This window comes from Peromyscus eremicus, chromosome 4, assembly GCF_949786415.1.
Source record: "Peromyscus eremicus chromosome 4, PerEre_H2_v1, whole genome shotgun sequence".
NCBI classification, from domain to species: domain Eukaryota; kingdom Metazoa; phylum Chordata; class Mammalia; order Rodentia; family Cricetidae; genus Peromyscus; species Peromyscus eremicus.
Window position 1 is genome coordinate 126426882 of NC_081419.1, and position 25618 is coordinate 126452499.

At 53.1% G+C, this 25618-nt stretch overlaps 1 protein-coding gene across 5 annotated transcripts in view; it reads right to left on the reverse strand.

Annotated features, from left to right (window-relative positions):
• Positions 1–1781: 1781 nt before the first annotated feature.
• Nol4l (nucleolar protein 4 like) overlaps positions 1782–25618 on the reverse strand; it is a 125123-nt gene continuing 101286 nt past the window's right edge. For 4 of the 5 annotated variants that reach the window (XM_059261666.1, XM_059261669.1, XM_059261668.1 and 1 more), the window contains 6 exons: positions 14061–14338; positions 11380–11565; positions 11109–11300; positions 10786–10908; positions 10000–10204; positions 1782–6185 (listed from right to left, as the gene is read on the reverse strand). In XM_059261666.1, coding sequence (XP_059117649.1) covers positions 5968–6185; positions 10000–10204; positions 10786–10908; positions 11109–11300; positions 11380–11565; positions 14061–14338 — 1202 coding nt within the window. In that variant the 3' untranslated portion in view covers positions 1782–5967. The remainder of the gene's footprint in view (positions 6186–9999; positions 10205–10785; positions 10909–11108; positions 11301–11379; positions 11566–14060; positions 14339–25618) is intronic. The other variant, XM_059261667.1, reaches the window with a different exon arrangement.

A 25618-nucleotide genomic window follows, 5' to 3' on the forward strand; every position in this document is an offset into this window, starting at 1 on the left:
TTGTTTTATTGGGTTTGTGGGGGGGGGTAGGGGGAGTTTTTGGTTTTTTATTTTTAAGATAAGGTCTCAAATAGAGACCTTCTGTATGGCCTGGAATTCACTGTATAGACCAGAGTAGCTGTCAACTCAGATCCATCTGCTTCCTGAGTGCTGGGATTAAAGGCATCTACCACCCAGTGGTATTGTATTTTTCACAGGGTCTCACATTTCCCAGGTTTGGTCCTGCCTCTACTTCCCAGATACTATGCATGGACCACCGCACCTTGTTATACATGGGCCTGGCGATTAAACCCAGATCTTTAAGCATGCTAGGCTAGCCCTCTGCTAACTGAGTTACATCCTCAGCTCATGCCTGTAGAGCATTTCAGATGATTTAAAAGGACGTGTGTTCTCCCCTGAGTGGGTGAAGAGGTTTGCTAGTATTATTGGGTGAACTTGTCACTGCTTTAAGATGACATTTCCCATTTGATGGTGTCTCGTGTTGACTGTTAACTGAAGCACCACCTAAAGAAGCAAGAGGAATGATTTCTGTTTTCTGTACTCCAGCTGCTTCCCCTGCGATTCCTGTGTCTGAGGAGCCACAGCCTCACTGGGGAGGTAAGTGTCTTCTGATGGCTGAAAAGCCACTAGGGTCTGCAGATTTTATTCTGTGGGTATTGCCAAAGTTGTGGGGCTTTTGTAATTCCTTAGTGAATCTCAGTAATAGTTTTGGCAGGATGGGAACTTTCTTGGCATTACTGGGGATCTGCTGGCACTTGGCTCCCATACCTGGTAAGGGTGTGGTGTGGAGGCTCATCTTGTGCTTTGCCATACCTAACCGTATCTGCACTGCTCAGGTGCATAGCCAGTGAGGACTGCAAACGGCTCACACTCGTCCTTTAACGTGCGCATTTGCTTGCTTCTCGGAATTGCTGCTTGAGGCTTTAATAATTGGTAATGTAGCAGGTGTGGTGCACACCTTTAACCCCAGCCCTAGGGAGGCAGAGGCAAGCAGATCTCGAGTTCAGGGCTAGCTTGGTCTACATAGAGCGTGCCAGGACAGCCAGGGCTGTGTAGACCCTGTTTCAAAAAAACAAAACAAAAACCTGCTTATATCTGCATAAACAGTTTGAATAGTAAAAATTTTGCTTTTAACTTTTACATCTAAAATTTTTTTCAAACTCATGATAATCAACTTGTACCCAGCCATCTTCCTGTAACATTTCCTAAAAGCTTAACCTAAATGACCCATAGGGTGGAAAACTATGCAAATAAATACTAGGGAAAGCGGCCTTTTGATTTCTTTTCAAGGGAGGTTTTGCCTAGAATTGGATGTCAGTTACTGAATGTTCAGGACTAGTTTTCCAGGCTCTTTGGGGTCGCTGTAGGAGCTTAGATTTGGTCAGTTGGCCAGGCGCCTGCATAACAGAGGGCATAGGTTTTGTTGTCACACGGCTGCAGCTAAATCATTGTTTGGTTGATGACTGAATTTAGGCAAGGTATGACACACAGTGTACCTCGGCTGCATAGTCCTCTAGTGGGAATGAGGTGACTGACACTTGAATGCCCCGCAGGAGACCTGCCACCAGTGCTGGGCACCTTGGAGGAGTCCCCTTCCCTTCCTTTCTAACAGGTGGGGGGTGCCAAAATGAAAACCTTGTGAGGATGTCTGTGAGCTCATTATTGTCTAGGGAAAGGTGAACTCTAGTGGTAGGAAGATGTCTCCAGACTTAGATTCAGAAGGACCAGGACTGGTTGGAGGTGCTGCTGGAGGTGGGACACAGTCAAAGCTCAGCTTTGGGTTTGTTGTTCAGTGTTTATTAAGTAGATTCAGTCTGGTATATGATATACAGTTTCAAAAGGAAAAGGATTCCACATACTTATGACATCAGTGCATTTAGCAGTAATACCATGGAGATAACCGCTCATTAACAGCTCATTGGTCTTCTGGTAAGTGAGGGAAAGAGGGCGTCAGCCTGTGCTAGTCATTCCACAAACAAAACAGAATTTAGTAGCCGCATCACGTAGAAAGACATATCCTAAGAATTAAAGTATTTAGCCACATTTACTGGGAAACTATACAGAACACAAACACTTTATAGAGCATTGAGGAGGAGGTCCTCACCTGCTTAGAAGAGCCACATTAAGTTGCATAGGTGCATATCTGTAAAAATATAATTTAGCGGTGAAACCATTGATGAATAAAGTCACCTTTAAAAGTTGGTGCCATCCACTGCTTGCGGTAAGTGCCTTATGCTTACTGTCTGGAGCCCCTGACCCTCCCCAGAGGTGGTGGGAACCCTGAAGGAGTGCTTGTACCATCTGCACTGAAAGTCACAGTCTCACCTGACATGGAACTCTTGCTCTTCCAAAATGTGTCTCAGTTATGCCAGCAGATTGATGACCTCTTGTGTTGTCCCTAAATTTTGCCTGGCTTGTTCCCCAGGGCCCCATGAGTCCTCTTGACCTCCTTCCTATTGCCTGCTGCCCAAACAACTTCCTCCCAGAGCTGGGCAGTGAAGTCCTTCCTTACAGCCGCCTCTATGTGCTACCCCCGCACCCAGCCGACAAGAGGAGCTATCTTGATTCCTCTCCTCAGTGAACACATGAGAGAGGCACAGGGCGTCCACCAGGCAGAGTGTGTTGGCAAATCTGAGTTCCAGGTGGTGTAGGTTTTTGTTTTTAGGTGGAAACGGGTACAAAGTGAGAGGTTTTGCTTTGTGGCTATGCTAAGCAGATGAGCTAGTGAGGTGCATCTTCCTCCTCGAGCGCGCGTTTTGCAGAACACACAGGGATGGGGCGTCTGTACATGTAAACAGTACACTTCCACTGAGTCCAAAATTAGGAGCAAAATACAAAGGTTCACATTGGTCTTAGGTAGATACAGGCAAGAGAGGATCGAGCTGTTGAGCTCAGAAACAACAAAACAAAGTTTCTAAAGCACCACTAAATTATATAAAAATCAGACCACGGACGGATTGAAACTGGTATTCTGGTGAAATACTTTACTATCTTGTAAAAAGTTTTACAAAAAATTACAAATTAAAAGTATCAACCCTCTGAGTTCAAAGCAGCATTTTGAGAATGAACTGGTAGTTAATCCTATAACCACCTGTGGAGTCGTATGTGGCCCTTGAGAATAGGGAGGGACAGAGGGGTTCCATCTGTTCCAAGTCCTCTAAGACCCTCCTAGCCCTGCCTGCCCCTCCCCAACACCATCCTTGGGAATAAACTGTCCTCCTGTTGAGTGGTGAGAGAAGACCCCTTTCAGATGGGTCATGTACACTACCACTGCTCTAACAGGTCATCCACCACTTCTTGACACCTGCAGGCATCTGCCCTGCAAGGACTCTGAGATTGGTGTATCCGACACTGGCATTTCCATTGAACTTGAGTTCACCAATGACGACTTTGTGCCCTGAGCCTTCTTCCGTCAGCCTGAAGTGGCTGTAGGACAGGGCTTTGAGGAACTCCCCTGGGAAAAGGCAGGCCCAAGTCAGGAGGGGAGGCTTGAAGCTGCATCTTTCAAAACAAAAGCAAAACAGAACAAGTCCCCTGACTGAACTAGGTAATGGAATCCTGTCCCCACACTATCTTGCTCCTGATATGGCTGTCTCTGAGGCTTTGGGGACAGCTTCCCTGGGAGGAAGTCCAGGTCAGCGTGATAGATCCCACTGCCCTGCAGTCCCTCTGGAAGCCAATCAGCACTGGCATTGGTCCTGCTACTCTTGGAAACACACGGAACCTATGCTCACACTGTACTCTGGGAGCAGGCTGCCGGTGGCTGATCGAGACTGCCTGCACTTAGGAACATCCCTTAGATGTAGACTATGCTCGCTCTTACAGATGTGCCCCATGGGGGTGGAGGGAGGATTCCCTGCCTAGTCTCTTCTTTCGGCTTCCAAAAATGCAAACCATTTGTGTCTAGCTTGGGTACTGCCTCTGGGAGCAGAAATGACATGGTAAGCAATTGATACCAGAAATTCTAGGGCGGCGATTGTCTCTGCCAACTTTTACATTAATATTTTCACAAATTGCCGGGGGTAACATTTTGCAAAAGATCTGATTACTTTGTAGTATTCACACACAAAAATAAATATTTACACAAATTCAAACATCCAGGAGTCCTACTGAGCAGGTGGGGAACTGGGCACATGGTCGGCCAGCTGTGGGGAGGCCCTGGGCACTGGAGCTTGTGCTGTACGAAGGGGGCTCAGGTGTCCTGGCCCAGTCCAGAGGCCTGGTTGGTGAGCGGGCACATGAAGGCAGAGGTGGTGTGGCTGGGTAGGCATTGGCGGCCACGTGAGAGACCACATTTAAGCCCAGGGTGGAAGTGTGCAGGGTGGGGAGCCCTGCCTTGCAGCCCTGAATCTGAACAGGTAGGAACCTGCACTGGCCCTGCCTGCCCACCTGTTTGAGGGGTGGTCTGTCAGGCTGCCCACAAGCAGTCCCTGCCATAAACCAGTTTGGGAAGGGGCACCTGCTCTGGGATCGAGAGTGGCTCTCTGTGGTTATCCTAGTGGCCACTCAGCCCTGGCTCCCCTGAGGCCTCCTTGCTCTGAGGGAGGAAAGGCAACAGGGCTTCTGCCAGCTCTGGGCAGGGGCAGGCAGCAGAGTGCTGCTGTCATGGCTACGGAGTGTTGAGGGAGAGGCCCCTTGGCCTGCTGAGGTCTGGGTGAATCCCTGGTTTTAGCAGCACTGGTAGGTATTGCACAGAGCAAGAGGAAGTGCCTATCAGGAAGGAAGGAAACCAGGTCAGCTTTTTCTTGTCCCTTGTCACACTCCAGGGACTGGGTTTCTTATAGGACAGGCCTTTCCAAAAGAAAGTCTAGTCCTAGGAGAACGCAAGTAGCTTCCCCACTTCCATCAACGATCTGATCCCTTTACTCCCATCGTGAGGTGAGAGGTGGAAGCCTTAGTCCACCCTGGGGCACACAGGCCTGACAAAGGGAGCTGGCCCTGAAGAAGTGGCCCTTCCAGCAGGTTATCTGGGGCTGGGGCCTGTGTTCATCAGACCTGGGTCCTTGACCAGCTCCCAGCACTGTATCCTGTCGAGCATCTACAAGAGCCAGGCAATGGCAAGCTGCTGGTTTTAAGGGCCAAGCCCCTCTGGGCTCTGGCTCTTGGACACTAGGTCAGATTTACCTCCCAGCAGCTAGATAAAGTGTGTGGGAGTTGGGGAGACAGCCATTCAGAACACGCTTGGAGCACATCCTGGAAAAGCCCACGCTGGAGTGTGAGGTAGAATACAGGTGACCGTGTGACTGAACTCTGGAGGATGGGTAGTGCTTTTGTTTGCAGTGGGTGTGGGTGAGGTCCTCCTGTTTGCCGGTGCCTGGCAGTATCCCTGTGGCAGCACTGGGATGTGCAACAAGACAGCCTAGTGGAGTGTGGTGGCCTTCCCAAGGGTGTGCTGGGCCTAACTCTGCTGGCCCCCAGCCCACGTCAGTGTAGTGATATGGAATGTTAGGTACAGGGATACATCCTTCTGATCATACAGACACAGACTGGCAATCTGTACAAACACAAAAGAATCCATTTCAGAAAAATAAATTACTAAGGGGAGAGGAAGAAAGGGTCCACGTTTGCTCTTCTCAATAAATATGCAATTCTGCTCACCTAAGACTTCAAAGGTAATTATTGGGATGGGGGTTCTAACATCAGGGTCCATGAAGGTGATTCTAAATAGAGCTGCAGCCCCTGTGCCTTGTCAGGGGAGCCCCAACCCTTTTAGAGCTGCCCCATTGGCCTCTTTCCAAGCAGGTCAGAGCACCCGTGTGGTGAAATTCCAAAAAAAAAAAAAAAAAAAAAAAAAAAAAAGTGTCCTTGTGCCCAAAGTCTCAGATGCTCGGAGTGTGGCTAGAGACAGCTCTTTTGGATCCCACCTCTTTCAGAAAACAATGTACCAACTGGTGAGGCAGGCAGCTGGGTCCAGGCTGGGACAGCCTCCTTCCCTGGCGTTGTCGTGCATTCTGGGGGCCAGTGGGGTCAGTTCTGCTGTAAAATGAGGTTTTCCAGTTCATCCGCAGAACGCAGCAGGAAGGCTGCAGACTCTCGGTAGCCGGCGATGAGCTGCCGCACAGCGCTGATCTCCGTGGGGCTGAGCTGAGCCGTGGGCATGGTCCTGCTGGTGCTGTTGCTGGAAGGGGTGGGTGTGGGAGGGGTGGGGGTAGAGGCCCCACCTTTCATGCTGAGGTCTGTGGGCCCTGTGGAGAGGGAAAGATGATTTTTAGACTCTATAAATTTTAGACGAAGTGGAAGCCCCTGCCTGTATTTGGGAAGGACACCCAGCCAGCCATGCCTTGTGTGTTCTGTGACTGGGCATAGTATTAGACGGAGGCCCTGGTCTATTTCCCTGATGGCTGTGTTCCCAGTATCTAGAATAGGGCTTTTTACATGACTAGAGTTCTAGGTTGAACCTCACTGTCAACCCTATGATAGGCAAAGTTCATGGGAAATGTGTGGGTTCTGCCTTAAGAATGGGTGGCATGCATCAGGCTTTAGCATAAGCCACAGCAGGGCTCCAACCTAGCTTCCGGCCTCTACCCCGTGCCTTTCACTACTTTTTGAGGACTCCCACCAGACACACATCCCAGCTCTGGTCCCCAGAAAAGGAAAAGGCGGCCTTGAGACAGCGTCTATGCCATTAACTCCTGAGCCCTGCCTCGCCCTGAGTGGTGGTCAAGACTGGAACAGGAATAATAGCCCCAGGAAGGAACTGTACTACAGGCACTGTGCGAAAGGGCTCTTGGTATGTTTGGGGGGCAGTAAGGTGCATGTGCCATCTCTCCAGAAGAAAGCTGAGAGGGGAAGGGTACAACACGCAGCACCATATTGCAGTGAGGCCTGGGAACAGCCACCACTCCAGTTTGGAGAGACAGTGAACACCCATTCCTAGAGGGTTTGTAGGTGCTCATGGGTGGGGGAGGGGCAAGGTCTGCTGAGCCTCAGCACCTCGGCTCCTTGTCCTCTGAGGAGTTGTCTGTCCCAAGTGAGGAGAAATAGAAACCACAGGACCCAAGGAGGTTTTCTGGAGAAACTGTCTGCTGTCTGCCCTCTACTGGCCAGCTGTGGCAGCAAAGGAACCCAAGGTCTGAAAACCCCTAGGGATCACCAGCCACATCTTTGCCTCTCTCCCTTAGCAGCTCCATGGAGTGGGCTGCCAGCATTGGAATTCAGCAGGTTCCTTCAGCAAGTCCTTTTCTTTCCCCTGACTCCTCCCAGCTCTAAATTCCAAAGCAAAGCAAGGAGCCTCTGGGAACAGGAGCTTCCATGATGGTGGGGGAAGCACAGACAGAGCCCAGCAGACAGGCTTTTCATCAGCCTGTGGGAGAACTAGCTGTAGTACCCAGAGACTTCTCAGTAGGCCTGGGACTTTTGGAATAGACTCCCAGTAAGCAGACATGGAAGTGTTTGGAGCTTGAAAAGCCCTGTAGGTGTGTATCAAGAAAGCAAGCAATGAAAAGAGCTGAGGAGTGAGAGACCATGTACTTGGTGAGCCCCTGCCACCCTAGGCAGCTCATTTTCCCAGCTGTTGCCCTGCGTGCCCTGCCCTCAGCCTTCATCTTGGAGGCTGTCTTACATGACGCTCTTCTGGACCATCAGCATGTCTCTACTGCCCTGTTCACCGCTGCACTTACACTGTAGAGATGGACACACCTTGTCTTGGAGACATCTAGACTAGAAGGAACATCTACACATAAATTTTGGAAACAACTGTTGCTAAAAGGAAGTTGGTGCAGCCTCTGATTGGGAAAAGAAGTTGGTATCTGTCATGTGAACAGCTTGTAAACAGTTATTTTTCCCTCTAACCAGAAAATGTGGATGGTTTGCTAAAAATATTTCCTTGGGGATGTAACTCAGTGGGTGAAATACCTAGTCTGGGTTCAGTTTCTAGCACCACAAAAATAAATAGTCAGGTGTGGTGGCACACACCTTTAATCTCAGCACTCAGGAGGCAGAGGAAGGTGGATCTCTATAATTTCGAGGCCAGCCTGGTCTATAGAGTGAGCTCCAGGACAAGCCAGGGCTACACAGAGAAACCCTGTCTCAAAAAACCAAAATAAATAAAAAAACACATGACTACGTAACAATGCTCTTGGAATTGAGAAGGCAGAACAGTTAAGTCTGTTATAATCACACATGGAAAGAAGAAGGGCCATGTGTTGCAGAACCAGAACCAAGGGGATGGGACAGGTTTGATTCCCTCTGGGTGTCTCTGATCTAGGCAATGCCCAGGGTAAGAAAGGCTACCTGCACAGTCAGAGACAGCCCCAGGTTTCTTTGTTTCCCTCTATCCCCAAATCTCAGCTCACTGTTGATGGCTGCATAGAGAGCTGTCCCACCACCCCTTCCATCCCTGTTTCCTGTAGCCTATCTGATTTGGGGCCAGCCCTGTGCAGGCTCTGGTTACAGCCAGACTCTCAGGTTGCTAGTGGTCCCTGTGGGGCTAATAATGTGGGCACAAACTGCCTAGCACCCCAGGCCAGAGGAGCCGGCTCTGATTCTCCAATGACAGCATGAGCAAAGTGGGGAGGAAGAGCCATTAGCATAGCTGTTGTGGGCTTCTTCGAGCTGAATCAAGCAATCACATGAGAAAGCTGTGACTAGGCAGGACAGCGGGAGGGATGGCTCTGGGACCCGGTAGCTACTGCTTGTTCTCCTCTGCCACTGGTGCTCACAGGACAAGGCTGTTCCCAGCGAGGAGGGAAATGGTCAGCTCTTGGTTCAGAGATGGGATACATGGGGCATACAGCTGCCCCCTGATCTCAGTTCTGGCTGCTCTTCATGTCTTTCAGGACCCATACCCTCATGAGAGGCCAGGGAGCCACCATAGCTGCAGTCCAAAGACAAGCCATGCTGCGTATACCAGGTGAAGACTGGTACTGCCTGGGTATGACTAGGCACCAGGTCATCCCTACCTCAATCAGTTGGTACTAGTGTCCCCAAGAGTTCTAACTTCCCTGATCCTGAAACCCACTTCCGATACTCCAGCAAAGGGACAGCCGTTCTACCCTTGGTATGCACCACTCTTGGCCTGGCTCTAGGGATTAGGCCAGACAGCCTCTTATTTTAGGTTAAGACTCATAAGAAGGGATGAGAGGCTAAAGCCCAGGCAGGGACCTTCCAGACACTAGCATTTCTTCCAGTTCTGGAGCACAGTAAGCATGAAGGTGTGGAGCAAGGGGTGGGTGGCAAAGGCTTGGGCTTCCTGCTAGGGCTAGGAACTGGCCCTCTCTCTCTACCTTGCTACTCAGGGACAGTCAGGGGTCTCCTAGCCCAGAGCTCCCCGGCCAGCAAGTGCCTCTCCTTCCGCCTGCCCCCTGAAGCAGCAACGTGATGTTTTCAACTTCCTTCACTCCTTGGCCCCTGAATAACATGGAGGCACACTGCCTCTGCTTCCTGCCCTGTCCCTGGAAACATTCTCATCACAGGGTTAGAATAGGATGATGGAGGCTAAGCCCCTCTGTGTTTAAAGCCTATGAGCTCCCAACCCCCACCAAAACCCAGCATCCCCCCCCACCCCACCCCCACCACACTGCCCCTGCTGGAGAGGGCTTGACGCCTGTTCTACTCCCAGGTAAGACAATCCCTAATGCCACAGGAGGGGCCGAAGGTATCTGTCTGTCTCTGTCTTCCCCCCCACCCCTAGGTGCAGCACCTGCAGCAGAGATTCCTGGGAAGCACTTGCCAAGCTGCCCAATTTAGGCACGGAGCAGAGAAACCTAATGTTTAACCATCACCCAAATGACTGAAATGGGGGCTCCATGGATGGAGGCTGAGCCAGATCCTGGCTCTACTGCCAATTCACAAGAGGCCTTTCAGGGAATGGAACCAGAGAGGGGCGCCTGCAGTGACAGCAGAAGCAAGTGCCACGGGAGATGAGAAGGGGGCCAAGGTTTTCCTGACCTCGTCTGAAGACTGGCTGCTGACGGGGAGCTGAGCCATTGCCCCTCCTCCCAAGGCTGCTGTGCAGACCCAGCTGGGCACTATCTGGAGAACAGGCCTGCCCCTACTTACCGTTACTGTGATTTCCTGTCTGGAGGGAAGCAGAGGGCTGCAGGTTGCTGCTCAAGGAGCCGTAGCCACGGTAGCTGTAGTTGAGGCCACCATTGACATACACGGGGTCCTGGGAGTAGGCAGAGGCTGGCAGTGAGTAGGTGGAGTGGGTGATGGCTGTGGAGTCCCGAGAGTGCTGCTGCTTATCCAGGGCTATGGGTTCATCCTGCAAGGGAGAGAGGACAGTGCTGGGAAACCCAAGGGACAGCAGACCTAGTCACTGTCCCTGACATGGGGTAGGCACCGGCCACAGGCCTTTGGTTCCTGGGACCCAGTGCTATGACTTGACCTAGGGGATGCTGTTGGTTCTCTTTCCATGGGCATCTTACCTCAGGGATTTCCCCTGACTACATCTTTCTGTGGACATACTTGACTGACACTGCCTGGTGCAAAAGTCCTCTCTGTACTGGCCGAGAACCTGTCATCTCCCTGTTTCAGTTTTTTCGAGTCCTAGGGTTACCAGGGATGCACTTCCACATCCAGTCAGCCTTCCTTTTGACAGGTCCACCAGGCCTTAGTGACTAACCCCTCCAGCCCCCCCCCCCCCCCCCCCCCGCACCTCTCCTGGCACCTGCCTCTCTCCATCCTTTCTGCCCCCGCCACAGCACTGTCAATCTTAGACTATGTGATGACTGCCCTCCCACCTCACTGGGTACCCCAGCTGCGGGTGCATGTGGAATGACCAATGGCCGCTGCCCCTGGGGTGAGACCCACCCCTTTGAGTAGCCAGCCCGATCGATCACGTACTTGTGAGGACTGGTAGATCTCCAGGCGCATCCTTTTAGCTGCTTTTCTTGTCTCGCTCTCACAGGCAGCTGCTAGGATGTTTTCTGCCATGGCTGAGGTCAGGTGGGGAGGGGTGGGTCTGGTCTGCAGGCAGAAGGGACACAGAGCTGGTGTTTGGGCTGGAAGGATCCCAGCCAGGGTTAGGGTATGGCAAAGCCGGGGTTTGGGCTCCAGCACCTGATTACCAGCCTGTTTTCCTCTCTTGTGAAACAGACCTGCTGAGAAGTTGGGGTAAGGGTCTGGAGGACAGCCACCAGCCAGGGTGGCCAGGAGGAGGCGCTCACCATCTCCATGCCATTCTTCTTCATGCGACGACAGGACTTGAGGTATGTGCGGATGCGCTTGCGGGCCCGCTCCTGGAACTCGGGAAACTGCCGGCTACAGGACTCAATGATGGCCTGGATCTTCTCCTTGGGCTGCTTGGAGATGGGCACCATGCGGTCCAGGTTCTCATCCACAAACAGCCGCACAAACATCTAGGGAGACACAGGCCATGGGAGGGACTGGCCTTGCCTCAGACCCATCCCTGCCTCACCAGCCCTGCCTGGTACTCACATTGAAGGCCTTGAGCCGCTCGGGGTCCATGCCCTCTGAGTCGTTCATCTTGTCATTGTCCTCATGGTCATCATGATCATCATCGTCATCATCTGCTGCAGGGGCCCGGCCCACGGTCAGGTCCTCAGGACAGCCACTGACTTCAGTCTTGATGGAGTCATAGCTCCCAGAGCTATAGGGGGGAGACTGAAACAGGGCAAGAGACAAAGAGACAAATCAGATGGCCGCCTACTTGGTCTCCCATGGTAAGCCTGGGGACCAGGTTGTTGAGCTCATCCAGCTGCCTCAAGAGTCTTAGCTGCAAGCTCCTCAGCAAGTGAACCCTACCTCCCACTATGAACCAAGAGGAACAGTTCTGCCCCAGTGTCCCTGGGCTACTGCCAGGAGGCCTGACTGGAAGAGCAGACAAGGGTCCTGCCTCTTGGAGGCAGTGGGTAAAGTGTAGTAGCAGCTGCTCTGGTGGCAGTGTCCACATCAGGACCTGCCATGTTGAGGGAAGACACAAGAAAAGATTGCCATCAGCCAGCCTCTTCTGTGTGCCAGGATCTATTTGGGCTTCCAAGGTTCCTCCTGGTTCCCCAAGGGACTGCAACCTTGAGTTGACAAGTGAGCTGTCACCAGAGCAGCGAATGTGCTTGTCTATCAGGAGGAACAGATGGGCTAGGAAAGGGAGGGCCACGAAGCAGAGTGCAGTCAGTCCCCAGCTCCCAGACGAGGCTGTTTCTGCTTGTTTCCCAAGAGATTACTATGAGTCCTGGGAAAGCAGGTATTCAAGAAGAGGGTGACCAGACGGGCCTGCCTGATATAGCCCACCTTGATTGGGGAAGGGCTTAAGCACTCTGTTCCTACCCACATTCTGCTTTCAACCAGACAATAGGCAAAGATGGCAGTGTCCATTCCAGGACTGGTCACATCATGGGAAGGACACAAAAAAGGATTCCCATGAGCCAGCCCCTTCTGTGTGCTAGGATCTAGTTGGGCTCCTGGGTTTTCTCAGCCCGCACCGACGGCCTGTTTCTCCTTGGACTGTGGCTTCTGCTTTCTCCTGCTTCCCAGCTACTAGCTCGCCCCTTGGGACCCAGCTCCACAATACTCTGCAGAACCCTGGCTCTGATGCTGCTGTCGTTTGCTTTCTGAAGTTTGTATCTGTGGCATGCCCCTCATCTCTTCCCTGAAGGACACTGGCATACAGTGGCTAAGTCGGGCCTAGGAGGACACACACAGTTGCAGTCAGGCCCTGTGATGCGGCCACAGCCCGGCCTAGAAGGACCTGTTGCTCTCTGAGGAACAACTCAACAAAGACACACATGGCCTGGTGTCTCTGGTCCTCGGGCTTCCCTTGATTTGACCACACAAAGACCTAGGGTGCAGAACTCCAGCCCTCCAGAATAATAGTGTAGGGTCAAAACACATGCAGGGCATAGGCTGGATACCAGCTCACTCTAGTGCCATGGACATGTCAGATCTGCAAGTGATTCTTTAGCTGAATCCTCTGCTGGGACAAGAGCAAATGAGAAAACTGTAGGAACCCTCAGTGCCCCCCCCCCCCCCCCCCGTGTGGCCATATGGCCCTGGTAGCAGTGGCTAGAGGGCTCTGCTAAGCCAAACTCGCTTCCACCCTGCAACAGCTGCTCTCTCTGGTGCCTGGACCTACTTCTACCCTGATCCCCATGGGCTGGGCTACACATGTGGCACAACTCTTCTGTCACCTTAGATCATGTCCTGGGCTTGTGTCCCACCCCTCTGCAAGAGACAGGCCAGGACAGAAGAGTCTGTTGGGAGTAGGCAGGTGGGTTCGGGTGGCTGGCAGAGTGGAAGAGGTACTCCAGGAGAGCTGGCAGCTGCTCTCAGGAAACCTTAATGGTGCAGGACAGTGTGTGAAATGATGGGCCATGGTTGGGGACCCAGCCTGCCCACCTCTCTACCCACATCAGCCTGGTCAAGGGAGGAGTTCCACAGCCCTCATCCTGACCACTCGCCCCTTTCTGCATCATCTGAAATATAGGGACAGGCAGACTGGGTAGCCAGGAAGTATGAGGTCTGTGCCGCCTTTTCAAAAGGTGAACGTGTACATTGGGGAGGAGTACACAAGCCATGGTGTGTGTGGAAGTCAAGAGGACAACTGGAGTTGGTTCTCTCCTCCGACCTTTATGCAGGTTCAGAGCGAGGATCAGACTCAGGTCACCTTTAACAACTGAACCTTTTATAAGTTTTTGCTTTCCTCTGAGATCTCACTGTGTAGCTCAGACTGTCCTGGAACACACTATGTGGCCTAGGTTGCCTTCAAACTCAGCGCCCCTCCTGCTTCAGGCAGATTCTGAGTTCCAGAGTTACAGGCATGACTACCATGCTCAGCAGTGTCTTGTACTTCTGTGCCCAATGTGCTCCTTGCTGCTATTCTTTAAAGCAGACTCTGTTCCTGGGAAGGGAATAAGCCTCAGAGACACACATCACCTGCCATCTCTCCACCAAGGGAGGAGCCATCACTTCTCAGAGAAGTGAGACGTATCTGGGGCACCCTCAGCCATCTGCCATTCTAGTGTGTCCATGGCAAAGTGGCTGTAGCCCCTACCTTGGCTTGATGTCACCTTGGCTGGCTCAGTTCCAACTACACTACAGTCCGTATGACCTCCCTCCAGCCTCCCAACAACCCAGAGGCACACAGCCGCAGCCCCACACACCTCAGGAGTGCTCTTTACCCCATACTTGACGCGGTTCCGCAGCCCATCAGTGCTGCAGCCATCCGAGGGGTAGGATGGTGTGCCCAGTGCTGTGCCCGGTGGCAGCTTATCACACAAGTTGATCGGCTGATCCTCGGCGGCAGCAGTGAAGTCCATGGGGGCTGCAGCACCGTTACCATTCATCTCAGGGAAGGCAGGATCGCCCTGTGTGCTGCTTGAAGTGGACGGGTTCAGGGTAGACGAGCCATTGCCGCTGCCACTCTCAGAGGAGGAGTCGTCTGGAATGAGAGCCCTGGGCATGAGGCCCTGTCCCTGCACCCACTGCTCCAGAGGCCCTGCTGGGTGGGGCGGCCTCAGAGTACCTGTGCTGTTATCCTTGCAGAGAACAAGGGTGCTCTGCTCTCCATACCACATGCTCTGGGATGGGAACTGAGCCTCAGGCTTACCACCTGAGCTGAGGCAAATCAGGGAAGTGGGACCACTAGGTGCTAAGTGGTCATGACCAGCATATGCAGAGCACAGAGGTTTCTCTTCACCTCCAAACCTACGAAGGCCACAGACAAGCTCAAGGGAGGCTCCACTTGAGGCAGCCCAGGTCCTTTGACACTTCCAGCCTTTCTCGCTGCTCAGGACTGCTTCCCCCTCCCACCTTCATGTTCTTCTGTACAGGGGGGACCTTGAACTTCTCCTTGCTCTGCCCGAGGAAGAACAGCTCCACCGCCAAACTCCCTATTCATCCGTGCCTTCCCGTACAAGTCTAGCCAGATCTGCAGCCTCTGCAGAGCACACCACCCCAGCCTCTGCCCTCTGTGCCTGGCCAAGTGGCCTCAGACAGCACAAAGCCAACTGCTGAGGGGTTGCAGCTCCCGTTCCCAGCTGGTCTTCCTGCTTTCTTGAGGCGGGCGCCCCCTGCTGTGGAGAGTGCAGCACTGCAGGATCCAGAGGATAAACTGGAGCGCCAAGAAAATACATTTTTAGATAAATTCCAGGTTTCTCTTCCCACAGGCCCCTACCTCCTGCTTCATTAGCTGGGACCACAGCAGCTACTCTAGACCTCCTGGGGTCACTGTCAGGTGAGCACCTACGTGGATGACAATGGTGCTTAGGTGCCCTGCAGGCTCTGCAGCTAGACCCAGCGAGGGGAGGGGCAGGGAGGGGTGGTAAAGGAGCCCTGACCATAGCCTGGACCAGCCTTTTCCCCAGGTCAGGGTCGCGCTGGACCCCACCCCCACCGCCAGCAGATTATGAAGATTTAGTCCCTAGTGTTGAGCACTGGGCATCAGCGCCGCCTGAATGTCCCCATGGCGACTGAGCGGCTCTGGTGCCCTAGCCAATCACTAGCCTCTCAGCTGCCTGAAGGCGGGGCCGGTCTGCCTATCAAGCAGCCAGGGCCCTGAGTAGAGGGGGATGGGGAAAGTGTGGTGCAATGACATTCCTCCCCCTAGGCTGCCACAGGTCATCTGGGCCAGGCTACACTGCCCAGGCCACCTTTAGGCAGCACTGCTCCACCCTCCCTTATCTTGTGAGCTTGATCCCAAGCCCCGGGACCTATCTCTGGGACCTCACTGCCTAAGTCCTCTGCCCTCACAAATGGGCTGGGTTTTTCTCTGGCAGTATCTCCAGCAACAAGTCTAAAAGGTGTAGTGAAAAACAATCACCTGGCAGCATTAACTAAAGCACCTACTGTGTGCTGGCCCTATCCCAAACGCAGGGGCAATGATGACTACATCCAGGGTGCTGGCATGCCTGAGGACCAGCTACATCTTAGGAAGTTTACCAGTAACTGGGTAATCGGGGTTTGGTGGGTGCCACCTCCTCAGTACCCTTTCACAGCTCAGGTCTTCCCTCTGCCATTGTCAGCCCTTTCCTGGAGGTCACTGCCCATGCTCCAGCCTCACGACCTTGCAGCCGGCCCTGCCAGTTCCCACCCTAACCCCTTAGCACCGGGTCTCCAGGCCTGGGCTAGGGCTTTGTATGTCCTGCTCCTTCCAGTTGGGCCCATGTCAGCCAGCTTTCATGGCCTGACTCTGCTCTGCTGCCTTAGGGCACCTGGGAAGAACCATAGTAGAACCTGGTACCTGAGCGGCTCAGGTACCTGAGGCCTGGGGAACAAAGCTGAATGCCTACCCTGACACCTCTATCTAGTCTTAGCTACTTCCAAGTTATGACTTCTACCTTACCACAGGCCGCTTGCTCAACCTGGAAGGGCACTGGATCTCTCCTCTGGAGGATAAGCTGTTCCTCGTCAGGTACCATGTTACCAACAGTTACTGCAGTCACCACAGGCACCAGGCTTAAGGACAGCTACAGCACCACACCCTGCCTGGGGACAGAGGAGTCTCCTGTCTGCCTGCTTAGAGCAGGCAACATGTATGTGGCTCTGGAGCTGCCCGGGACACTCAGGGCAATCCCAGGGCTCCAACCCAGGGTCAAAATCAGCTGTGATGAGAAGCTACTAATACTGTCACCTGGGCTACAGGCCCAGGCTCATGCTGTCTGGCTTTCTAGAAAGAACAGGTGCTGGCTCCAATGGGGTACCCATCTCTCTGCTTTCAGAGGTCAGCCCCATCTGGCAAGGAAGGTGGTTGGATAGATGAGGCCCACAAGACACCAGAGCCTGGGAACTGCTGTGGTCATGGCTGAAAACCTGTAGAGGAAACTGGAAACCCATCCTGGGATGTAAATATCCAGAGTGACCAGGATGCACTATTAGCACCTTAAAAAGCCACTAGATGTAAATAGGCAAAGTGTGACCTAGCCATACAATAGAAGACTCAGCCTTAAAATGAATCCGATCGAGAGATACGCTGCAACATGGAGGACCCGTAAGGACATTATGCCATGTGAAATAAGGCAGACACGAAAGGATATAGTGAATGATCCCAATTAACTGCACAGGCAATAATAGAGGCATTCACTGGGGCAAAAAGTGAGGTGGTGCTCCCTCAAGCCCGTGGAGGGGAAATGGGCTAATGCTTAGTGAATGCAGAGCCTCTGTCTGGCATGATGAAAAGTTGGGAAAATAATAGCACCAATTGTATTTTGAAGTACTGAAGTATACAGCCCAGCGATCTCATAACTAACAACAACAAAAAAAAACTCCAGACAAAAACCCTGAACTTTGAGCAAGCCAATGGGCCCTTAGCCATCCATGCTGCACCTGAGGCAGGACACACATCCCACATTCCACAGTCCCCCGAAAATCTTGCCCAGCATATGGGTCCCACCTGGTTGGGCCAGCTCTTTTTTTTACACAGCGTGTTGTTTTCCAACTGGGGCAGCTGGTATTAGCATACTACAAAGGAGCTAAGAACAGGGTAGATATAACCTATGTGACCTCAAAGAGGCCACCTCTCTTGGCGCCTCAATTCCTCTTTCCAATAGCTCTTGCATCAGTAAAATGGCATTTATGATGTTATCAACTCTCCCTGGCTTGGAGCAGGCGCTCAAAAATGAAATCTGGCTTCGTTTACCCAAAACCGTCTTAACTTCATTCTCACCTGCGTCCTACGTTCGTGTCCCCAGACTGCAACATGGGTGTGTGGGGCCCCACAGGGGAAGGAGGGTAAAGGGTCTGGGACGTGTGCACCTACCTAGGAGACTGGGAATCAAGAGCCAGGAAAGTGTCTCCTGCTCTATACCCTACAACGTCCTTCCTTCGAAGCTCCCTTGAGCATCACTCAGGGAAGCCTGAGCCTACCCCACCTCATCCTGGCACAAGCTCTGACTGCTCTTCTGCAGAACTCATCCCAGGGAAGGCGGCCCACAGCCGCACTGTCCGCGGGCCTGCATCGGCCTGCTCTCGGTCGGCCCCACTCTCCTGCCGTGCCTTCCTCTTGTCCACTTGCAGCTCACCCTGCCATCTAGCTGTGACCTAGGCCTTTGTACTTCCGTTCCCTCTCGCTGCCACCCTGTCCCTGGCTCCCCAGAGCTTGTTCTTCACTTCCTGTTCCTTTATTTCCGGGGCTTTGCTTAAAGGTCACTGTGTCAGGAAGCCCTCCCCCTCCCTCCCCAGCCCCCACACTGACATGCTAACCTCTTTCCCTATTTTTCCATCACACTTTCCTCCTCCTTGCCATACTATTCGTTTACTGTGTCTGTAGCCTGTAGCTAAGTTGCCCCTGGGCCTTGGCAAAGCTCCAGTGTGTAGGCCTGGATCATTCCTGCTTCCCTGTAAGCCACACCCCTTTTTCTGGCAAGGATGTCTGGGTCTTCTAGGGTTCCTCAGGTTAAGCATGTACCCCAGGCCTAGCCAGTCAACATGATCCATCACAGCCGCTGGTAAAAAGCCATATGACCAAGCTGGACCCACCAAAGTCAGACCTGAGCTTTTTCTACCTGTTAGGCGGGGCCCACCCTGGGGAAGTTCAGAGATAGGCTGACACAACCTTTCCAAAATCTGCCTATGCCTTAAACCAAAGGCAACCCTGGACTATTTGGTTATGAGAGTAACAACTTCCTTATTGTCAAAGCTAGCTGGAGGCCACTTTACATCACATGGTCTGCTTTGGTCTCTGAGTAACATGGGGGTAGAGGCCAGGCCTGGGGGCAGACTTTCTGCTTCCTACCTATCCTGAGGCTGCTGATACTGACCCCTGGATGCCACAGCCTCACCTCCCAGCCCATAGGGTTCAGGGAAAGGGGACAGAGATCCAGTAGCTGGGGTCTGATCCACGGCAAATTCTTCCTCACTCTCCAAGAAACACGACTTAAGAGGCACCCAACCCCACGCCTGAATGGCATATGGTGGGCTGGGCCAGCAGTTGCGGCAGGCCTCACTCTCAGCCTGACCTTGGGCACAACCACCTCCTGGGCTCCCCTTATCTGCAGCCCAGGGAGTTGCCGCTGACGCCCTCTTGGGCTCCAGTGTTTTATGACTCCATGAAATAACCAGCTGGCCCCACAGCACTAAAGGCCTAGTGCCAAGGCCCTCTGGAGGCTATGGCCGGCCTCTCCTGTGAGGTATTCTTTAGGACCTACTCAGACCTGGAGCTGGAAATGCAAGAGGTTCAGGTGACCCTCTCACCCCCACCTGGTCCTCATCTTGGGGTTGTGCCAAGAGTCCCCTCTAGGGCATGCACCTACCTGAACCCAGGACAACACTGGCAGGTCACAGCTGCCCACCTGTGACTGTGTGAACAGCCTGGAGAGGTGCCCTGGAGGCTTTGGGGAAGCAGCAGGGATGTATCTCTTCTGTCCATTTCCATAAAAATGGTCCTCCACAACTTGGCAAAGGGTGACTCCCTAGGCTGGGAGGACCCAGAACCCACCACCTGTGCCTGGAGAGCCCTAGGGCAGGGGAGGCCTGCCATGCCCATCTACTGTAACGGGGTGATGTGCTGCTATTCAAATGGGAGAATTACTGATGAATGGGGGAAATTGTTCCTCCTTCTGTCCCGTCTCCAGAAGGAGACAAAAACTCCTTTTACCTCAGCAAACAATGCCCTTATGTGGGCGCCAGCGCCCTGCAGCCTGCACAGGCCCAGCTCTGTGCAAGCCGCCAATCACCACTGTGGGCTCTGGGGCCATAGCCAGTGGTACCCTTCCCCGGTGGGCAACCCACACCAGCCCCCAAGCCAGGCTGGAGAGGTGGCCAGGGCACAGGAACCTACAAGTGTGGCGCACAGGCAAACTGCCTGCTGCAGCAGAGGTGCAGGGCCGAAGGCAGCATGGGCCCCTTGGTGAAGCTCTGGTCAAAGCAGCAGCCAGGCAGGGGCGACGAGGGGCATCAATAATTCACACACAAAAGCTGAGAGCCCGGAAGGAGGGGGAAGGTGAAGTGCTAGAGCGTTAGCTGCTGTGCCGCACCCCCCCCCCCCCCACACACACACACACTGTATATGCCAGACAGGAATCACTGAAGGTCTAGAAGGAAGCTCTGGGCTGCAGGCTGCCACACTGACTCCTCTGAATTTGGAGCATACCCCTTACTAGGGCTCCCACCTCATCCTTCACCCCTGCCTGCTTTGACAAAGGCCAGTGGTGGCCTGGATAGTGTTTACGTAATGCATAGTTCCAAGGAGCACCAAGCTCCTGGCGCCCATCTGTGCTCTCTGAAGGCAGGCCGAGGGACCCGACTGTCCTGGGTGATAAGGCCACACTGGGCATGTGACCATCCGCATGAGGCCCATATTCTCTACTTTATCTTCAGGCTCTGCTGCCACCCAGCTTCTCTCTTGAGCGCCCTGGTTCTCTCCCTGTGGTTAAGCAGCCCAGTAGGGCCAAGGCTTAGGGGTCACAGAGACCATGCCTACCCCCTCTAGGGCTCCACTCTTTTTCATTTTTTATATAGATAGGGTCTCACAAATCCCAAGCTGTCCTTAAACTAGCTCTATAGCTGAGGATGACCTTGAATTTCCCATCTTCTTGCCTCCACCTCCCAAGTGATTATAGATGTGCACCATCAGGCCTGATGCAGTGTTGGGGAAGGAACCCAGGGTTTTATGAATGCTAGGCAAGCACTGATCCACTCATGTTTCCTAACACACAGTCCATAATACTCATCCCCGGATCTATAGCACCTGCCTTCCATCTCGGTCTTGCTCCTTAGGCACCAATGCCTAGGCTCTTAGGAGCAGTCTTGTCCATAAACAGTGTGAGCCAAAGTGTGGTTCTCATTGTACAAGTGGTCATATTTTTAAAAAAAGTGAAACATAACTGAAACTAAGGTGGTGGTCTGTTTGGGGTTTGGTGGTGGCTTTTTGTACAGTGTTAGGAATGGAAACCAGGGTCTCATGTATGCTAGACAAAAACATTAACTTTAACAATGTATGGTAAAGTTAATTGCAGTGATACAATCCTGTAATCCCACTATTATATGAGGCTGACGCAGGAGAATCAGCTTTGACTACACATAGAAAGTTCAAGTCCAACCAGGATTACAGAGCTGGACCCTGTTTCCAAAAAGGAAACTTGAGTTTCTTTTACTTAATATATCCAACATATCATTTTGATAAGTAATCAGTAACACATTTCTGTTTTTATGCTAAGAGCACCAAGCCAGGTGTTTTCATGAATGCCACACACCTCTGCACCAACCCTTTCTGAATGTTCAGCAGCTACTAGTGAAGGAAGTCTCACACAGCACAGCTCTGCAGGTCTCCTTGGAGAAGTTCCAAGGTACAGATAACATGGTATTAGAGCAGGTGATCTAGGCACTGAAACCACGTTTGCCGGTGGGCATGGACACCAAGCATGCACCAGATCTGAGTGTCAGGCTCTAGGAGTACAAACACCCCTTCACAGGACACAGCTCAGTCAAGGCCCAGAGGCTCCCAGGGAAGTCACCAGTCTCCCAGAGTGAGCAGCAGCGCCCAGATGGCTTTACAAAGGATGCCTCAGCCCACCCCCACCCTAGATTCTCCAATACACACTGGCAAATTACGCCCGCCCGGAGGAAAGGCTCCCAGTGTGAAACCCTTGGTCTGTCCTCCCAGTCCACCACTTTCTCCATTGCTGCAGGCCATGCACAAAGACCAATTCCAAGTGCAAAGCTCTAAGCTAGACTCCCTAACTGCCTGCTACCCCCAACCCCCACAAATCATGTGTTCTGAGAGCAAGCAGCCACTTCAGGCTACCATGTGTAAGTGATTCATGGGGCAGGGCCTGCCTGGGAGCTTGTATGTGGAGTTGGCAGGCCCCTGGCAACCCTTCCTGTCTTCCCGGAAGCTGGTCTAGGGCTGGTGCATCCCAGTCCTTAGGTCAGGGTGATGATGATGACAATGTGGCCCAGCCACTTCCTGGTTCCTGGGAGAGCCACCCCCAGACAACTCAGGCCAGGGCTGTACATGCTGGTATGGTCCTACCCAGCCCCTCTTCAGCACAGCAGGGAAGAGGGGGGGCTGTGAGCACTGCTGGATGAGGGGAGTCTGCTGAGAGCAGGGCGAGAATCTGCCAGATGGCCCCAAGGCCAGGGCTAATCTTCCAGGTCAGGGAGGAAGAGGGGGGGCAGGGTCTCACTCCCCTCACTTAGCAGGGAACCCTCATCCTGTTGGGCCCCAGAACTTGTCCTGCCCTCATATTCTCACCAGGAATTCTAGGGCCCCAGTAACCTAGACAAGGTCAGGGCAAGATCAAGCCTGGCCCGATCCTGTGAGACAGGAATCCCTTGGAGCTGGCTCCTGGCTCCTCTTGCTTTTGCAGGCCAGGGCTGGCCCAGCCTAACACTGTGCTGTCTGCAGACCAGTTTGATGGACACTTTCTGTGACCCAGGATTGCCATATGGCCCCCGACCAATCCTTAGAAGAGCTGGAACCCTGGGGTAGGGTAAGAGAGAGTCTCTGTTACTGTGGTCAGATGTTTACTGCCTCAAATCAGAGCAAACAGCTCTTGCTTTACAGGGGGAGAAGAGGGCCCAGGCCTGGCTTCCAACCTCACAAGACATGACCTGAGACAAACAGGGTCAGGGTGATGGATGGACAGGACTAAGACCCACGTGGGGCAGGGACGCTCCATTTAAAAGTCCACTGTGGGTAGCTAGGGATATAGATTGGGTGTAAAATGGTGTCTAGCATGCACAGGGTCCTAGGTTCAATCTCTAATAGTGCTGAATTTTTATTTATTTTTTTTAAATAAAGATGGGGCTAGAAAGATGGCTCAAAAAGCCCTGACTGCTCTTCAAAGGACCTGGGTTCAATTCCCAGCACTCACATAGTAGCTCACAACCATCTGTACCTCCGGTTCCAGGGGATCCGACACCATCTTCTGAATTCCATGGGCACCAGGCTAACATGTTGTGCACAGGAAAAATACCCATACACATAAAATAAAAAAAAATAATAACTTAAAAGACAAAAAAGCAAAGGAAAGAGCCCAGTGTGGAACTGGGCATGGTGGGGCAGCCTGTAATCCCAGCACTCAGGAGGCCAGGAGAAGGACTTGCAGGTTCAAGGCCTGCCTGAACTGCACAGTGAGACCCCTATAGCAAACAAAGAGCCTCTAAGGCCATCCCGGAAGGCTGTAGTGGGTACCACTCCTTCATGTGACAACAACCAGGGCAGTGTCAAACCATGAGGACTGTGTCCACAGTGACTCAATTGAAGGGCCAGGAGCTCCAAACCTGTGGTAAGTGTTGCTCCATGAGTGTGGGCCTACTGAAGGGTGGGCATGGCGGGGGGCAGAGGTGGCACAGGCCTGGCCCTGCCACTCATTCAGCCCTTTCTCTACTAGTCACGCAATCACTCGCCTGAGTTCTCACTTGCTAGGAGCACTCTGGGTGGCAGCACACAGGTATGCCGTCACCTGGCTGCTTCTCCCTGGACAGCTGTCTCCTCAGCCACCTGCGAGCCTCAGAGTGAGTGGTAGGCAGAGGCTGTGTCCTGAGAGAATGTGCACTGTTGACATGGGAGCGGCCATGTCAAGGACTCCAAAGTCTCAGACCCTTGAGAAAGCAGCAAAGCCTTCTCCAGGCTAGGTTCAGGGAAGTGGCACAGCCTTCCTCAGGTTTGAGTATGAATGTTGACAGTCTGCAGAAAATGTTCACCACAGCTTTCTCCCCCTGGATGTTTACAGCCTGAAGACTGGCCCCCACAAGAGACTGCTCCTACCAAGACTAGCTAAGCTTGCCTCCTTGATCAAGCTGTACACCACAACCCCCGCCTCCCTGTTCAGCTGTGTGCTGTAACTCCGCCTCTTTGTTCAACTATATTATAAACATGCTGAGCTTCCAGCCTGCTGTGGCTCCTCTAGCCCAGAGCTCAGGCCACCTAATTCCAGCTTTCTGTCTGTCGTCCATCTGTCTTTTCTTCATTCCCTTACTTCCCCCATCCCCTAGAGCCATGCAAAGATGCAGCAGCTGTGAGTCAACAGGCAGGGTCTTTATGGACCTGTGGTAGGAATGGGGAGGAACTGGGGGTGCTAAGGGAAGCGGTGGGGGCTCAGACCCACCTGGCATCAGGGCCTTCTTGGGTCACCTGTTTGGCTGGCTTTTAAGACAGGGTCTTTGCTATGTAGCTTAAGTTGGCCTTAAACATGCTCTGTAACTTAGGCCCACCACCAATCCACCATCCTCCTGCCTCAGCAGCCTTAGTGCTGGGGTTACAGGAGTGTATCACCATGACCGGCTGTCTCCCTTTCTAAAGTACCAAGATTTTAAGGGTTAGGAACACCACTCTACATTCAGGAAGAAGGCTGTGGGCAGAAGCTCATGGGGCCTGATGAGGCCAAGGAAGCAGGACTGGGCCAACAGAGTCTGGTGAAGGGCTCAAGAGAATCTGGGAGAGACAGAGGGCCTTTTGGTCCACAGTCATCACCACAACCACAGCCTTTTCGGTCTGTAGGTGCCAGTGGGCCAGGAGCCTCACTTCCAGCCTGGCCTATGATCTTTCCCAATGTCCACACACCATCCAGTCCTCAACAGCCCAGAAAGGTGGGCACAGGACTCTCCTTGGGGAAGGGGCAACGACTTGCTCATGACCACACAAGCAGGAAGGAGCAGAGGCAGGGTCTGGCCCTGTATCAGATAGGAGAGCTAGTGCCTGAGCCTTTCCCCACACCTTCCCAGAGCCCAGGCAGGAGTGGGGAGAGGAGAACCTGGGAGGACAGCACCCTGACATGGGGCTGGCTGGGGGAGGAGGGACTGTACCACTGTCAGGTTTGAGCCGGGGTCACTAGAGCCCACCTGATCACAAGGGGCTGCTCAGTTGCCCAGCTGGTATTTCTAGGTGGCAGAAGGCCCGAAGCCTTGGTCTTCTGACAGCTGCTAAGGGCACACCAAGATTAGTGGTCACAGCCATCCGGCCACACCAGACAGGTGCTGAGGCTGGCACAGGGTGAGCAACCTGCTTAGAACAGACTGTGGGGAAGGGAGACCCACAGCAGAGGACAAGATCTGCCGATAGCAAGCCAGGTCCAGGAGAGTCCTCGGGCCGCCTAAGCTGCAGGCTGGCTGTGGCTGCCCTGACTTGCCTTTCTTGGCCGTGGCTTGGGATCACAGGAAGCTTCCGGGCATTTGGGACCCCGAGGCCCCAAGCCCACTCACTCTGCTTCCTCTGACCGGGTACTGCCCAGTGCCTCCTCTAGGAACCCTTCCCTGGCTCTCATCAGTCCGTGGCTACACAATAGTTATCACTGAGCATCTACTCATGGCAGGGGCTGGGACAAATGACTCTAGCTGGCTGCTTCCTGAGGCCTGGTCAAGCCATTTCCATGTCAGAGACCTAAGGAACTCAATGCATAGGGCTGGGGTTGGGGGCACAGTGGCCTTGGATCACTGGACAACTTTCACCGCAGCAGAACCAACGACAGGAAAGAGGGGAAGCCATTCTGTAAGGAGACACGTAGCACACAGTATGATCCTCCCACCAAAAGAGAGCGAATGACAAGCAGTCAGAGACCCCTGAGGAAAGGTCCCCAGTACTGGTGGCATTTTGTTTCTCTGTTTTCTTCTTGTGCTCCTGCCCCGAATTCTCTGCAATGCACAAACTAGGGAAGTGAGGGGAGCACCAAGATCTGTTTGACTAGCCATAGCTGCCACCGTCAGGAAGGTGACAGCCCAGCAGGGTCCCCACTTCCCTATGCTTGATGCTCTCCTGCCAAAGCCAAGATTCTGTGGAGACATG